General features: G+C 59.5%; 1 protein-coding gene across 1 annotated transcript in view; it reads right to left on the bottom strand.

Annotated features, from left to right (window-relative positions):
• The window catches only part of EEIG1 (estrogen-induced osteoclastogenesis regulator 1), a 34,900-nt gene extending 20,758 nt beyond the window's left edge, over nucleotides 1–14,142 (bottom strand). Inside the window, exon 1 of the mRNA XM_037154765.2 lies at nucleotides 13,093–14,142. Within this exon, the coding sequence (XP_037010660.2) occupies nucleotides 13,093–13,238 (146 nt within the window). The 5' untranslated portion in view covers nucleotides 13,239–14,142. The remainder of the gene's footprint in view (nucleotides 1–13,092) is intronic.
• Nucleotides 14,143–16,970: the final 2,828 nt, after the last annotated feature.

Genomic DNA, 16,970 nt, shown 5'->3' with positions numbered 1-16,970 from the left:
CCAGGAATTCAGGGCTGTGTGCAGGGGAAGCAGCTTGCTGCAGTTCTGACACAGCCCGCCACCCCCCTGCTCCCCTTCCCCCCACCCCCCCACAACACTGTGAGGCAGCAAGAAGTTCCTAGAAACCAAACCACTCTGTGCTTGGGGACTGGAGCACTCAGAGGGGTCACCAGGATCCTCCTCTCCTCTCCTGCCAAAAAAGAGAGCCCGGAGGGTGGCCCAGGGGCTGGCAGGTGGGCTGGGAGTAAAAGGCTGGGGCAGCAGGTGACCCGTGGAGGCAGAGGGGACAGCACACAGGGAGCTTCAGAAACGCCACGTGAGAGAAGGGGTCAGGGTCAGCCAGGTCTCTCCGCCTTGGCGGGGAGGCATCACGGGAAGCGGAAGAAGCCTGGAGTCACGTGCACGTGGGTTCGAACCCTGCTACGCACCAGCCCAGTCACCAGGACACATCAAAGACCCCGAGTGGGCAGGCGCCAGCCTCCTGCTGCACAGACACAGGCTCAGCACTCCCCTGCTCTGCCCTCCGCACCTGGGGTCCGGCTGGGAGGCTGCTTCCCCACCGCCCAGGAGAACGCCCAGGCGCTCTCCTCACGTGACGCCAATGGGCACACCCTCTGGCTCTCACGGCCCGAGAGGACAGCAGGCCCCTGAAGGGACGCAAAGTAACCTGCTGGCTTTGACAAAGTGCTGGTGCCCCCCTCACCCCCCCCCACCCCCTGTGCACCCAGGCGAAGGTCCCTACCACCCAGCATGACCCAGCCTGGCTCCTGTTTCCCAGGCACCCCCCCCCCAGCCAGGTGCTGCCGAAGCATTAACTCTCCACAGACACAACTACACCCTCTTCACAGATGAGCAAACTGATACTCGGGGTCCACAGATCACCCAGGAGGTGGGGGCTGATGTGCACCCCCACCCCCTCACCCTGCAGGATGGCTGGGAAAATGCACCAAGACATCAGGGCCGTTCTCAGGCCGCTGTGACATCAACGTGCCTGTGCGGTGTGAGCTGACCCTTCACCGAGAGTCTCAATGCCAGGGAAGAGGCAGCCTTGAGACCGGGCTGAAGCCGAAGGAAGGGTGGTGATTGGGTCAGAGGGCATGGTCACGGAGAGGCACTGGGCCAAATCCTCCAGGATCTGCTGGCGTCAGGGACCAAGCCGGGTCGATCCTGATGGGAGGGAGAAATGGGGGCATGCACAGGAGTTCGTAACATCAGCCTCCCACCTCTTGAGCACCTTCTATGCATGAGGCACTTACCTAAGAGCTCTCCCTGCCTGACCTCCCAGAATCCAGACCGCAACCCACCCTGGAAGACAGGTTCCACCACCCCCATGTCACAGGCAGGGATACCGAGGCCCAGAGCACAGAAGCCACCTGCCCGCTGGGCCCACAGCTGTGTGACCCCAGAATCTCAAACCGGGCCCCCAGGCCAGAGCTGGGCCAGGCTGGAGGCCCGAGAAACACAAACCAAGAGGCACAGCCGAGCTGCAGCACGATTTCTCCTCGCCCGGGACACACCAACGTAGAAAGCCAGAGCTTCGGGATTGGCTGTGCTCGGGGAGCTCCCTCGTCCCCAGGCCTCGACCCTGTCTGGGACGTCCTGGGGGGTAGACTGACAGGTGGCCTGGGCATGCCTGGGCCATTCCTGGCTGACTCAGGCCTGGGTGGCATTTGAATCACCCCAGGAAGGGAAGCGACTGAAGGGAGGGATCCCTATTCCCAGAGCCCTGTTCCTTCAATGGCTGGACTCAAGCAAGTCACGGGAATGCCCCTGTCCCCTGAGTCCTTTCCCAACCCCATACGTAGACTTTCCTGAAAGCACCCTCCCCCTGACTACTGTGGCTGGACAAACGGCTTCCTCCTCTGGGTCTGGGTCTTAGGTGTGGGGACATGGCACGAAGCTCCGGTGTCCCAGAGCACGAAGGTCCTAAAGGCCTCTGCCCCACTCACTGCCCAGTACATAGCAGGCGCTCGGTGAGAGTCTGATGACTCAGTGAGGGACCTTCGCAGCCCTGCTTCCAACGAGGGCTGCCCTGGGCCTCCGGGCACTGGTGCTCCCACCTCCGGGAGAGGAGCCCCCCAGCGGAGGTCAGGCCTTGTCCCCCGGCTCTCTGCAGAGTCTGAGGGTCGGGGACACTGGGAGCACTGGACCTACCCCAGCTGTTCCCGCAGCTCCCCATGAGGAGACCAGGGAATAATCAGGGACCTCTCAGCCAGAGTCCCATCTCACAGAGCCAGCAAAGACTCAGGCCTGCTTTTCCAGCCATCGTCCCAGATTCCAACCACAGGTCAGAGGGTACGGGGTCGGGTGGGACCCTGAGGCCCCGACTTCCTGATCTCTACCTCCTCCTTGAACACCTGATTCTGCTGCGGACTTACAGAACGACCCCGGGCCATTCGCGTTCCCTGAGCACTTACTACAGGCCAGGCGGAGCGAGACATTGGGGACACATCCAGAAGCCTGGGCCTCCGTCTCGCCTGCATCCAAAATGGGCCTGGCCGGTCTCACCCAGGTCCATGCGATTTCTCTCTAGCCGACATGAAACCCTGGAGAGGTACGGGGACCCAGGGTCAGGCCCTTCTCCTGGCACCCAGGGAGAGCACCCAGTCACTCAAAGGCCCTCCCCCAAAGTGAGGGGTCAGGGCCAGGGCAGGCAGGACAGGCTGATGCCTCCCTCCCCGCTGTGCACAGCACTCCTCTGAGAGCCGATGTGTCTAATGGTGTCCTGGCCCCTGGGCCCTGAGTCAGAGCCCGGGCAGCAGCCTGGCCCTCACCAGAAATGATTGCCAAATGGTGAACCGCAGGCTGAGAAAAGAGAAACAATTAAAGGGAGAGGAGGAACTCGGACCTTCCCTCTCTGCTCCCCACCCTGCATCCCCTCCAGTAATTGCCCCCAATTAATACCAACCACGGCCAGCCTTCACTAACCACCAGCTCTGTGCCAGGGACTATGTTGGGTACATAGAGTGTTGGCTCCTTTAATCCAAGCACCGGGAAAGCACTTGGCACCCACTTCACAGACAAGGAAAGCAAGGCTCGGAGAGGTCCCGTGACGATCTGCAGGAGTCGAAAGCCCTGGCCAAAGATTGTTGGCAGCCACCCTGCTGACTTACAGCCTCAGAAACAGGTCGGGATGGTTCAGGCTGCCCTGTGAACAAGACCTTGGCAAGACCCAAGGACTTCATCGAGGCCTCTTGGCCCCCAAGAAGGACCCTCGCTTTTGTCTGGAGGATCCTGGCTCCCAGCCCCAGCACAGGCATGTGCAGACGGCGTCAGTGTGCAGCTTGCAGGTCCTCGCAACAGCCCCAGGGAGCCAGCCCGGAACAGGCAGGACTTTGCGGGCCCCAGGGGCCCCTTCCAGACATGACCGCCACCCTGACGAAGATGATATCATCCTGACTTGTACCAGGATGGGGTTTTTTTAATCAGAATGCTTCTGAACTCGATTTAAACAGCATCACCTGGCACGTTCCCATCTCCAGCTTCCCCCCTCAAGGCCATTTGCACCACTCGGCCCCCTTGAGAGCAGCAGCCGCTTATTGGGTTCTCACTGTGCACAGTAGGCTTGGGTTTTGTTTTTGACTGTCCCGTGATGACAGTGATGGGAAGCCACCCTTCTCAGCTGACAGCCACCTCCCTTTCTGCCCTGTGGAGCACCAAGGAGTCACCCAGCCTGGCTGCCCTGGTTGGTTCTAAAATAAAAATCTGACTGATTCACGCCCTTCCGTGGCTGCCCTCAGACAAGGTCCTGGCCCCTCCCCAGGGCCTTCCCCGACTCCAAGCCCCCGGCTGCTGGCTCTTCCCTGCTCAGCACTCTTGCCTTCACCTCAGTCTGCCCTGGGCTGCTCTCCTCCCACCACCAGTAACCTACTCATCCCTGAGACCAAGCCCAGAATCGCTTCCTGGGCTGGGGACCTGTGGGGGCAGTGCTGTGTCCCCAGGAAGCTGCACAGGGTCCCCCCGAACACAGAAGGTGCTCAGGAAACCACCCCTGAGGGACTAGAGGGATGGCGGGGGGGTGGGGGGCCGGCAGGTGTGCAGAAAAGTCCTGCAGGCAGCGGCAGCGCCACCAGAGAGGAAGTGGTAGGAGGTGAGGGTGCCTTGCGTGAGAACAGAACCCAGACTTCCACCTTCCCCTGCACCCTCCCCAGCACCGGGCTAAACCTCTCGGCAGGTTTAGTCTGTTTGCAGCTACCAGGTGCCTGGCCCCGTCTGAGCAAGTGCCCTGATCTCAAGTGGCCCTGGATGAGCACCCGCGCCCAACTGCTGGAGGAGGAAGCCAAGGCTGAGGACAAGGTCCTCAGCCATGGTCACGGAGTCAGGCAGAAGGCAGCTTCCAAGGTCCAACTACAGAGCCTGGGGCAGCCCCAGCCCCCTCCCCCACTACCTCCACAGAGGGTCCACCCAACACAACCCAGCAGTGTCCCCAGCTGCCCGGGACTCGGGTGAGGGCTGCTCCTGACACGGACTGATACCTCTGGCACCAGTGGGGAGGCGCTGGACCCCAGCAGCTGGCAGTAGCCGACACGCAGTCCGGCACCATCAGTGCCCATACTGGTTAAATGCCAAGGAAAAGACGTCGCAGCCCTGCACTAGTGCCAACCCGTGGCAGGAAGCACCAGGACTGCGATACAACGGAGGCTGCTCCCGCCCACAGTCTGAGGAAGGAGCTAAGGTCTGAACAGAGATTGCAGCATTCTGACATGAGGGCCCACAGTGGGTACAAAAGGCCGAGAGAAGCCAGGGAAGGCTTCCTGGAGGAGGTAGCACTTGTGCTGAGCAGTTCAGCTAGGTGAAGAAGCAGGGGGTGGGGGTAGGGAGCTTGAGGACAAGGCAACTGCAGAAGACAAAACAAGAAGAGGATAAAATGTGGTGAAAGCAAAGGGAGGGCCAGGAGGGACAGAGGCCTCCCCCAAGCTGAGCCACCCCTCCGCCTCGCTCCCCTGCCCTCCACCTCACGTGGGGAGCTGTCTTCTGCCTGCCAGAGTGGGTCCCAGAGCAGAATGTGCAGAAGGCCCCTTCCTATGGGTAGAAGCCCCCCCCCCAGCCCAGCCCGACACCCCCCCAGGGGGAGCACTGCAGCTCCCACTGGCTCAGAGCCATACACCCCGAGGCAGGCAGGTTCCTGCAAATAGGCTCCACTGGGGCCCCTGAGCTCCAGCATAAGGCCCTGCCCCCTACACACCAGGTGTGCCCCTCACCTGTCCCTACCCCTCCAGAGGGCAGGGAGACAGCCCTATTTGGGAAGTCCCCTCTGTCCACAGCACCCCAGTCAGTCCCAGCCCACAGGGAAGTGTCAGGGATCGCAGAGGGGCGAGCAAGGAACGCCATCAGCCCCCTGCCAGGACGTGGCCCAGGGACTCAAGGGTGAGTGGCGGTGAGCGCCACACTCCTACCGTGTGCCAGGGGCCGAGCTGGACATCTGACAGGCATTATCGCACTGTGTCCTCCCAGGGTCACTTCGAGGCAGGCACCAGCAGCCCCACTGGGTAGGGAGGGCCACACAGGCTTAGGGACTAAGTACCTTGCCCAAGGTCACGTAGGCAGCAAAGGCAGAATCGGGACAGGAACGTCCTCCCCAAGCCTCTGTGTGGGACAAGACACCAACCAGCCTGCCTGGAGAGGCAGTGTCCTCCACCAGAGCTCCTTCCTCCCAGCCCTGGAACAGCGTGGCAGGAGGGACGCTGCCGGCTGGCATCTGGGCAGGGTGGGCGGGTGGCCCCAGCCGTGCGTGTGAGAGCTGTTTGATGCCAAACAGGCTCAGAGCAGAGACAAAGGTTTGCAAATGCCCAAGCAGATAGATACCCAGGCTGGACACAGCCTGGGCAGCTTCAGGCCCCACTCAGCAAGGTCACCACTAGCACAGTGGGACCTTGTGGAGAGCCAAAAGGCCCGGGGTGACAGACCTCAGGTCACAGAGCACATTTGGAGCCCTGGGGACAGGTCTGGTCTCCCCACAACCCAAAGCACTTGCCAGGTAAGGTGGGTAATGCCCTCCCCACCCCACCTTGGTTCCAGGTGGCTTTCTAAGCAAATCTGATACAGCTCCAGCCTTTCTGTGGCTACCTGGGTGAGATAAGCATAAATCTCCACTGGTTACCACCGGTGCTATACGGCCTGTCCCCAGCAGCAGGCAAGTGACTGCAGGTTCACCACATGGCAGTCACCGGATACCACACACCGAGTTCCCAGACTCTTGAGGCCCGAGAACAGACACGCTAGCAGCAAACACAAGGCCCAGACAGAGCTTCCTGAGTCAAGTCAGGCCTCCAGGTTCCGAACAAGCAGAGTTCAAAGGCTCTCAGGACGCTGGCCACCCCAGGCAGCAGGGCCCACAGACACAGTGCGGCTGCTGCTGAGAACCCCTGGCCAGAGCAACTCCCAGGACAGAGCTGGAAGCGAGGAGCAGACCTCAGGGAGCAGCCCTGGCTCCAGAGCCAGATCAGCTCGGGTCAGGGCTCTGCTGGGGCCAGGCCGGCAGGCACGTTACAGGGGCTGCCACGTTGGCACCTGCCAATGGTGTGGCCAGTGGCTGCAAAGGCCAGAGCCACGGAGCAGACAAGGAGGCCAGGCACAGGCTGGATAGCTTCAGGCTTCACCAAGCCTGACACTTCCCTGACACTTCCCTGTGGGCTGGGACTGACTGGGGTGCTGTGGACAGAGGGGACTTCCCAAATAGGGCTGTCTCCCTGCCCTCTGGAGGGGTAGGGACAGGTGAGGGGCACACCTGGTGTGTAGGGGGCAGGGCCTTATGCTGGAGCTCAGGGGCCCCAGTGGAGCCTATTTGCAGGAACCTGCCTGCCTCGGGGTGTATGGCTCTGAGCCAGTGGGAGCTGCAGTGCTCCCCCTGGGGGGGGTGTCGGGCTGGGCTGGGGGGGGCTTCTACCCATAGGAAGGGGCCTTCTGCACATTCTGCTCTGGGCCGTCACCAGCATGACGGCCTGACCCCAAGGGAAGCTAGCAGCTGGCCTGATGCCACCAAATGGCCACCAGGGGTGGCCTCTGTGGCTTGCCAGCATGACTTCTCTCCACAGGCGTCCACCTCCTCAGGTCCCTGACTGCACATGGAAGGCCCTTCATAAGGGCTCCAAGGACTAGGCTGGCCTGAGTAAGACGAGGGAGACAGATCATGCTCAGGGATCTGAGGACAGGCAGTGAGGTCAGGAGAGGCCCACAGCAGGCGACCCATGGAGGGGGCAGCTGCAAAGCCCCTTGGGTCAAAAGCTGCCACTCGGCACTGTTACCAGGTCTTCCAATTTAAGGTACCAAAAGGTCCTGGCCGGTGTGGTTCAGTTGGTTGGAACATTGTCCCGTAGACCAAAAGGTTGTGGGTTTGATTCCCATTTAGGGCACGTACCCAGGCTGCAGGTTTGATCCCCGGTCTGGGATCACACCCTGGTTGGGATGAGTAGAGAAGGCAACCAACTGATGTCTCTCTCTTCCTCCTGCCCCACCCGCTTCCCCTCTCTCTAAAAGCAATGAAAAAAATGTCCTTGTGTGAGGGTGAAAAAATAAATACACAAAAGACACCAAAAGCCTGGATTTTCACGTTGTCAAAAACAACTAGAGCCCAGTATGGGACCGAAACCCCAGCCGCGTGTGGCTACCGTGCACCTTCTGAACTTCCACCTTTCAGCACCGATCAAGCACCGGTCGCGGTGCCCAGCACCTCGGGATGAGGAAAGCCACCTGCCACTCCTCTGCCCACCACTGCCCAGCCAACTCAACTGTCCCTTACTGGGTGCCACTCGGGCCCCCTTTCCTCCTCACCAGCAACCAACAGCCATCAGCCTCATTGGCACACCAGGCCACACTGCTCCCCTGCCCCTCGGCTAGACCTCCAAAGTGAGGAATGGTCCAACCCAGCCACTCCCCACAACTTCATTCACTCGTGCCCCTCCTTGCCCCTCTCTGTACCCCAACCAGACCCTTGCCTGGTTGGACCACTGACCACGCGCCTCGTAGTCCGGGGCCTCCACCGAAAGGCTCTTCCCAGCCTCTCTCCTACCCACGCCCCCCTGGCCTCCCGGACTCCTGTGAAGGGCGGCTGCCTCGGGCAGCCCTGCTCCCTGCCTCGGAGATGTGCCCTATCACGAGATCTTGAGCTCCACAAAGTCAAGGACTGTGTCCAGCCTGAGATGGGTGCCCAGTCAACACCTGTCACACAAACGGAGAGATGACTGACTAGAAAGGCCTTGCCCAGCTGGTCCATGGGGAGCTAATGGAATCCTGGGGAGGACCTGTTGCAGGTCTGCCTGGCTCTGACTCTCTCTCCCTGATGCCCCATGGGGAGTTCCATGGAAGCAGGGCTGTCTGGCCCCCTTCACCTTGGAAAGCCCAGGACCCAGGGGGTGGGTGCTCAATAAATGTGGCCTCTTCCTCCCTCCCCACACTCTCAGTATCCAGAGCTCCTGCTCTGTGATGGAAAGAGGGTATGCTGCCTGCCTCAGGGTCCCACCGCTGTGGGACCCCTACATCCTCAGCCCCTTGGGCCCAAAGGACAAACTGTATGTCATGCCCATGGCACCCTCCCTCCACACCAAGGTGACAGCAAGCTTCTAGGACAGCAGATGCCAGTGGCCTCTGTCAAGGAGGGAGGGAGGGAGGGGAAAGTGGAGGCCCAGCCAAGCCTGTGGTGTGCACGCAAAGACCTGCTGTGGCCAGGCCTGGGCACAGGGCCCTCCAGCTGCAGAGCTGACCTGTCCAAGGCCTTATTCATGCCCCAAAAATCCCAAACATCCCTCTGAGGCCTCCCACCCCAGCTGGTTCAAGGCCTGGCCCAGAGGGGAAAGGCAGTGCCTGTACTGAGGGCAGGCGTGTCCTCTTTCAACAGGTTGACCAAGTAAAAATCCCACTGAAGAAACAGTAGAGCCCTGGCTGGTGTGGCTCAGTGGATTGAGTGCTGGCCTGTGAACTGAAAGGTTGCCAGTTCAATTCCCAGTCAGGGCACATGGCTGGGTTGCAGGCCAAGTCCCCAGTTGCAGGCTTGCAGAGAAAACTGATTCAATGTATCTCTCACACATCAATGTTTCTCTCTCTCTCTCCCTCCCTTCCTTCTAGAAATAAAATCTTTTTTTTTTTTAAAGAGAGACAATAGAGGGTTCAAAGTTACCAAAGAAGAAAGGAAGGGGGAGGTGTCTCCCCAAGTCACAGTCTGCTTCTTAGACAGCCCGGCACCCAAGTCCAGAGCAGCGGGAGGCTCCCCTGAAGGGGTCCCCCCCCTTTCTGGTCCTGCCTGCCCACTTCATTTGAAAAGGGGTACTGAGGCACACAAGGCAGAGGTCAGGACCAGACCCGAATCCACCCAGCTGTGCCCTTAGCAGCTCCCGTGAAGTGACCTGAACAAGTGACTTCTCAGCCTCAGGCCTCAGTCTTCTCATCTCTGCCTGTCTCCTCCAGAGAGGACTTGTAAGGTAAATCAACACCTCCCTCGCGCTCCCTCCCCTGGCACTGCCAGCCACGTACACGGGGCAGGCCACAGGACCAGTGCCAGCTGGACGCAGCGACCTCTCGGGATGTTTGGGATCGTGCCTGAAGGACAGACGGCTGGAGGCTGGAAACGTGCTCCGGGCCCACCCCGGGGAGAGCACGGCCCAGCCCGCGCTTCTAGACTTACCAGACTTGGCCGGGACCTCTGCACCCCCTGGGACCCCTGGGAAAGCCTCTCAGCTGCCATTTGGATATATCCGTTTAGAAGACCTCTGGGCAGGGTCCCTGGCACGTGCCCACTGTACCACAGTGCCAGTCCGTGCCTGGCCCCAAAACCAGGGCAGTGGCTTCAGCCCCACCCCCAGCTATGTCCCTGGGCCCCTTATCCCTTACCTTGGGATCTCACAGGATCTAGCTCAGTGACTCGCAGTTATTCCTACGTGGAGTTTCCTGTATGCCCCCCACTCAACCCACTAAGAGGGACCTACTTTGAAGGTCTGGGGACATCACATGGGGCTATAGCTGCTTCTAGGCCTCTGCCACCAAGGGAAGGCAGGACTCTGGAGCTGGACCAGCCCGAATTTAAATCACGTTGATGCCACTCCCTGGTAGAGTGGCACCGGCCTACCACTTTCGGTCTCCTGGCCTCAGCTGCCTCATCAACTCATGGGGTGGTTTGAGGATCATGCATTCACGGTGCCTGGCATACAGTAGGCGCACAGTCAATGACAGTTTCAACCCCAATGATAAAGGGTTATTTTCCTAATTAAATGACCAGCCAGGTGACCAATGGCTTGTGGCTTCACCTCCCTGGCCTTGATGCTTCTCCCGATGGCCAAGAGGATTAACGGACACACGATCCGCAAGACCCTCAGCTCGGTGCCTGGCATGTAGCGTGGGCATCGGAACACTGTAGCTGTGAGGATGACAGTTCATATGGAGGCCTCGGAGAGATGACGATGGGAACAAGGCAACAAACCGCCACCTGTTCTACCTGCTCAAAGTGGGTCAGGCTGGAACCATGCTCCGTGCTGTTGCCATGGCACCCAGCACACAGGGAAACACTCCAACTAGGAAGGAGGGTGCTGCATGGGTGGGGCCTGGAGCCTGCTTCGCTCAGACACCACCCATGCCACCACCGCCACCCGTCTCTGGGCCATCTCAGGGGCCCCTGGTGCTCAGGCAAATAAGCCACTGGCTCTGGGGCCAGGATCTAGGCAGGTCTCGTCACGCCTAACCCCACCCCAACTCCACAACCTCAGGGCCTGTCTGTCTGGAGCGGTGGGCCGTGAGGTGGGGTTCCCGGGCTTCAGATCCAGGTGGGTGGGATGGAAGTGGAGGAGATAAAAACACAGAAGCACATAAAACAGAAACCCCCACCTTCTGAGCAAAATCCGAAGCGGCTCTAAAGCTGCCTCGGATCTCACTGTTGATGTCTGCTCCCACCAGCCACACCTGCACAGCAGCAAACAGGCACAGGCACCCCGCCCCCGACTTTGGGGGGCTCACTGTCAGCTCCTCCCTCCTCAGCCCCACTCAGGTTTCAGCCAGGATGAGGGCTGGGCAAGGCTGTTTGGGCTCGTCGGGTTCAGGGAATCCATGGGCCCTTGCCAGGAGGGAAGAAGGGGAGGCAAAGGTGAAATCCAGCAGCTGCAGGCTGAGACCTGGAACTTTCCAGACTCTCCCAGGCTCGGGGGCAGGTTTAGGGCCATGGAAAGGCTGACAGGTCGGGCGGCAGTGGTCCCAGGGCCTGGGAGGCAGGTAGAAACCTCAGCCTGGGGATGAATACCAATTCCTCGGTGTGATCCAGGACCCTGGCCTTACTGCCAGCTCACATGTAGGCCCCCTGCTGACTGTAGCTGGTCCCCTGAGACCTGGGAGGGGTTGGGGGCTGGGGCCCTCTGCCATAGAAACCACAACGGCAGCAACAATCTGCAGAGCCAGATTCTTATTATCTGTGCAGTATTATCCGTCCCCCTCGAAGCTCTAGGGATGGGGAAACTAAGGCTCAAAGGCAGAACAGGATAGGGGTTGAAAACACATGCTGAGTTTGAACCTGGGCCCTGCTGCATTAAAGTAGGCAAACCACTCCCTCTCTGAGCCTCAGTTTCCACCTCTATAAAACGGGATAATGATCCTACAGGCCCCCCAACCCTACCTCCACCCTGCTCCATGGCAGAGTCAAAGAGCTAAGTGAAAGGCGCTAGTGAAATGGGGAGCACCGCACCAGTAATTGCTGGTTGCTGGGATTACAGAGGTTAGGGAACTGGCGCAAAGCCACCAGCCGGTGAGTAAGTGATCAACCCCAGGCCCTAGCTGTGAGCACAGCCCTTTCCCTGAACCCTTGGGCTGTTGTGTGGGGTGGCCCCGAACCACAGGCTTCCTAAGCAACCGTATATATCCCACCCTATCCCCACTACCCACCCCTCAGCAAAGGGAAGCCCTTGTCTGAATCCCTCAGAAGAGCACCTCCCAGTAGACTGCAGACCCTCCAGGCCTGAGCAGGCCCAAATGCACAAAAAGGCACCCCACCTTGTCCACACCAGAGAGCCCTAAATCTGGGTTAGGCTGTACAGTGCTCCTCCCCTCCTCCCAACCGAACATTTGACCGCCAGATATGCCCAACAAGTCTCCAAACAAACCAAGTTCAGTTGACAACTGCTTCCTGAGAGGTCTCTGGCAAGCCACTTACTTCCTCTTTCTGGGCCTCAGTTTCTCCCTCTCTTAACAGGCACCCCACATGAAGGCCCAGGGAGCAGAGGGACAGACCAGGGAAGGAAACCAACTTGTCCTAGGCACTGGGCCAGGCCCCGCACTGCCTTCTATCTACTGAAACATCTCCCCAACTTTCTGAAAGGGACCTGTATTGGACCCAGAAAGTGACAGAGGTAAGAGTCAAACCCCCATCTGTCAAACGCCAAGGAACGAACTCTCCCAAGCAGGCCAGGACTATGTGATCCCAGGTGGACCCAGTCAGGGGGTGCAGCCTGGGAACTCAGCTGCCCTCATCCATGAGGTGGGCAGCTGGACCTGCAGGATGGGGAACACAAAACCAAAGTTGATCAAGCCTCTTTCAGAGCGGGCTGCAGCCTCCTTGACAAGGGCATTTGCAATGCAAAGCAGCCCCGCTCCAGCTAGAAGAGGGCACTCAGAGGGGGCTGGGCAGGCCAAAATCCAGCCGCCTCCCTCCAGACAGACCAGGAGTGCCTGCTGGGGTTGGGCCTTCCCAGAGCCGGGAGGACCTGGGCACCTGTGGCTGGCCCCGGGCCCTAAATCATACGATAGCCCAAAAGGCCAGCTGGGTGCAAGGTAGCCTAGAAGACTCCTCCCCATTTCAGGCCCCTCCATGCACACACCGGCGGGGCTCTTTGTGCAAGTCTGCAGAATGGACTTACAGCAGGCTGCATGTAGGGCCCCAAGAGGGGGCTGAAAGAAGAGACCCCCAGGTGTCTGGCAGGTCACCTGCAGACTGTGTGGACACTCTGTCAGATTCCTCAGGCCCGGACTTCCCAGATCGCTCAAGCCCTGCCTTGTGGAAACCCAACCCAGACACACATAACCCTCAGGACTCTCAGCCCCAAGGGGCGCTTCCACATTCGCCAATTGGCTAGACCCCGTCCTTCACCCCTCCTCCCCTGCAGATGAGACCGTCCCAGCTCCTACCTGGACGATAAACTGACGAAATCCCCGCCATCCAGCAGTCGCACTTTGCAGAAGAGGACCCCGTTGACAAAGGGGACAGCGGTCAACTCCTCCAGGGTGAAAGTGGTTTGGAATTTGAATTTCTTCTTCTTCATCAAGAAAGCCATGAGCGAGTTCCCTGAGTCTAAAGCCTCGAAGGCCAAAAAAGGGGGAGAGCCAGAAATCCCCAGGATTCCTTTCCCTTCACCACACCCCCTCCTCAATACACCAGAGCTCGATCCCGCCCAGATGGTGGCGGAGGCGGCAGAGCGGGCGGGGATCTGAGTCCAGAGGGCCCAGGTCTGAACGACCAGTCCAATTCGCGGGTCGGCTGGCTTCACCCTCGGGGAGCTGGGGCTCGGAGGGGTTCGGAGTGGCCAGGGGCTTCACCGGCATGTAAACAGCGGGCCATGGCCCAAGAAGCAAGGGCAAGAGTGGCGGGCGGCACGCGAGCAGCCGCACTGGCAGGCAGCATCCCGACCCGCGGTCCCCGGGTAGCTCACGCCCCGCGGCCAAGCGCGGCGGACGGACCGGTGAGACTGAGGGCGGCAGGCGGACCGGTGAGGTCGAGGGCCGCGGGCAGCCCCGCCCCCGCCCCGCTGGCGGCCGAGGGAAGTGCACTCGCCACGCACACGCCCCCGCACCTGGGTGCCAGGCGGCCTGCGCAGGTGAATCCGGGGAGGCTGAGGGCACCCCCAGGGGGCGGCCGGGAACTCTGGGGGCCTCTCCGGGAGGCGCGCCGGGGCCGAAGACGTCCGGCCGCGACCCCTCCGGGCCGGCACTGGGCCGGGCCCGGGACAGCGAGGGCGCTGCCTCCTTCTCGGTCCTGGGTCCCGCACCGCGGGCTCCAGCGGAGCTGAAGCGCCTTTCCGGCCGGCCGGTGGCGCCCGCCTCGCGTGCTGCCTCTGCCCAGCACCTCGCGAGCAGCAGCACCGCCGCTTACGCTCCCGATGCCGCGACCCGAGCGTAATGCTGCGCGGCGCCGCTGCGAGAATGCCGAGGCCCAGCACGGCAGCCGGTGGAGCCGCGGCCGAGCGCGGGAGGGGCGGGGCGCCGGCAGCTCAGCCCGCCAGCGATTGGGCGGACCTTCGGAGCGGGCGCGGAACCTGATTGGTGAGTGGAGGCGTGAGGCGGGACCTGGAGGGGCAGAGGCTGCTGGTGTAGCTTGCATTGGTGTGCCGCGTGGCTGGGCTCGCCTCCTTGGTCCGAGTGGAGCGGAGGGAAAGAGAGAGAGGGGCCCCGCGAAGGCAGTGGGAGGTCGCGGGGCGGGAAGCCGGGGCTGGCGAAGCAAGGAGGAGGGCGCGAGCAGAAGAAAAGAAGAAACAATGAAGAGAAGAAACAATATGGAAACTGTGGCTGGAATGGCCTTCCAAATGTCCACCCCATCCCGACCCGAGCCCGCTGACCCCTTAATTAGGCCTGGGAGGTATCAAGTCCCTTTTTTTTTCTTCAGAAAACACACCGAGAGAGGTGGTGGGGACTAGACCAAGCAGGTCTTAACAGCCTCTGAAACGATAGTTCTCAGCTCTGATGAGAGACGTGTCAGCAAATGCTTCGCGGAGGAGGTGATTTAGAGCAATTCATCACCAACCTGTGATAGACTCAGCTTCTCCCAACCCAAACTGCTATCTACGCCTTTTGTTGTCAGCTAGTTTCTTACCTATTTATGGCTGGTCTCCCTGACTAGATTGACTGCCCTGGGCACAGAGGTCGCTTCTGGAGCCTTGTACCTTTCAGACCTTCAGCATACTGTAGTTCATTCATACAGCACCCCAATGTTTAGGTGTAATCCACTCTGAGCCAGGTTGGGACCTAGCAGTGAGCCTGGTGGGCCTGAGCTCTCCAACCTCTCCAAGCTCAAGAACAGGTGAAGCAGACAGAGACAGATCTAGTGGATGAGAACTGTAATTGGGGACTGGAGAAGCTCAGTGGAGTGAGGATGGTGGCGATGAGGACCCAGAAGCCTTCTGGCACAAAATATTCCAAGCCACCCACAGGACGCATGCCCTGGTTTAGATAGGGTCCAGGCAGAGGGAGCCTCCAGGGGCCGACTGGTCGGGGAGAGCAGTGCCCACAGAAAGCTATGAGTCCCTCCATCTGTATGCATTTTGGCAATTCAGGGGGGAGGGGGCTGGGCGATTTGGCAGGGATGGGAGTGGAATCTTGCAGAGTCTTGTAGACTAGAGTAACGAAAGGAGCCACTTCACATTTTGAGGAGGAGAGAGTGACCCTGACAAATTTGCTTTTTGTTATAAGAAGCTTGCTCTGGCTGCAGGTAGAATAGAGGGGAGGAGATAGGAAACAGGTGAAGGGCCCCTTGTGCGGATCCAAGACAAAGACAGTGGAACCTGAGCACTGGGGAAAGTGAGAGGATGGGTCTGAGAGGTATTCACGAATCAGCTGAATTTGGATACAGACATGTAACTGGAGAGCTCAGATCTCTGATCTCTCCCTCCTTCCCAGTCATGAAGTGGGTGGTGACCTGTACAGGGCTGGGCAAAAGTAGGTTTCCAGTTGTTTGTATAGAAAATAATGCAACAATTAAATAATGATACAAGAATAAACTGTGTTCTGTGTACTCACAACTAGAAACCTACTTTTGCCCTACCCTGTATTTATCTCCACTTTATCCCATAATTGAGAACACACAGTTAGCCTTATAGAAACATAATGATAATAGCAGCTCCCGTTTATGTACCCTCATTTATAGCCAAGGAAGTTGAGACCCGGAGAATTTACAACACTTGACTAGGTCTTGACCCCAGAGCACAGACTCTAGTGTGTGGCCCTGCTGCTCCCACTGTGGGGTATGTTCTCCTCCCCCACAGGGTGAGAGTCTGTGGCTACCTGACCCCAGGAGGGGATTTCAGAGGAAGGAGCCAGCCAACGATGTCCCGAGACCTGGCTGGCTCCTCAGCGGTGACTGTGAGTAACCCTGGGCCACTCTAACCGGAGGGCGGGGGCCCGGCTGCCAGACTGAGCTCAGTGGGGCATCCAACTCCCCGCAAACTCAGAGCAGGGCACCCAGGAAGTTTTCCTTCCCAGATGGTACCTGGGGAAGGGAGAGACTGTGGTGCCAGGACAGGAGGCTCCATTTGGGGTGACACAACCCTAGGTTAGAATCCTGGTTCTGCTGTGCATGGGCAGTGTGACCTCGGTCCGGGACACGGAGCTCGGGGGCTTCCAAAGGAGTTCAGTGTGGTACGGTCAGGGCCACTTGCCCTGGAGCCAACAGAGTTGGGTCCAAATCCGGAAGATGCAACATTGACCACCTGTGTCACACAGACTCTGCATGTCATTTGCATTGTATAGGACAGAATCTTGAAGCACATACCCTAAACTTTTCCATCTCTGAGCCACAGTTTCTTCACCTGTAAAATGGGAATGAGAATACCAACTTTTCCAGAATGTTCCAAAGGTGGTGCCTGCGAAAGGCTTAGGCCTGGAGGGATGTGGGGATCTGAAAGAGTGGGCAGCAGGGACCTGGGCCAGCACTTCCATGCTTCTCCAGCCCCGGAATGTTCCCAAAGATAGCTTGTCCTACCTTCTCGAGGCCCCGTCAGACATATGAGGAAACCAGTATTTCACAAGATAATTCAGACAAGTGGTCTAGAGAAGGAACCCCATGGAAATGTTAGGGTGATTGGATTGGGGGTCCTGACTTGGATGGGGTAGTCTAGGAAGGTCTCTGTGAGCTGCTGTCTCAACCCAGACCTGACTAATAGAGGGGGACTCAAGCACAGGAAGCTCTTGGGGCAGAGGCAGGTTTGGGGGACTCAGTGTGACTGGAGGGGAGCGAGTAGAGGGAGGAGAGAGAGAGGCATGGGGTCTGGCAGGAACCTGCTCACAGGGGCTCATGG

The sequence above is a fragment of the Artibeus jamaicensis genome, unplaced genomic scaffold (genome assembly GCF_021234435.1).
Source record: "Artibeus jamaicensis isolate MK-2021 breed Jamaican fruit bat unplaced genomic scaffold, CSHL_Jam_final contig_471, whole genome shotgun sequence".
In the NCBI taxonomy this organism is placed as follows: domain Eukaryota; kingdom Metazoa; phylum Chordata; class Mammalia; order Chiroptera; family Phyllostomidae; genus Artibeus; species Artibeus jamaicensis.
The sequence above is the reverse complement of the archived record's forward strand: the minus strand, read 5'-3'. Positions and strand labels throughout refer to the sequence as shown.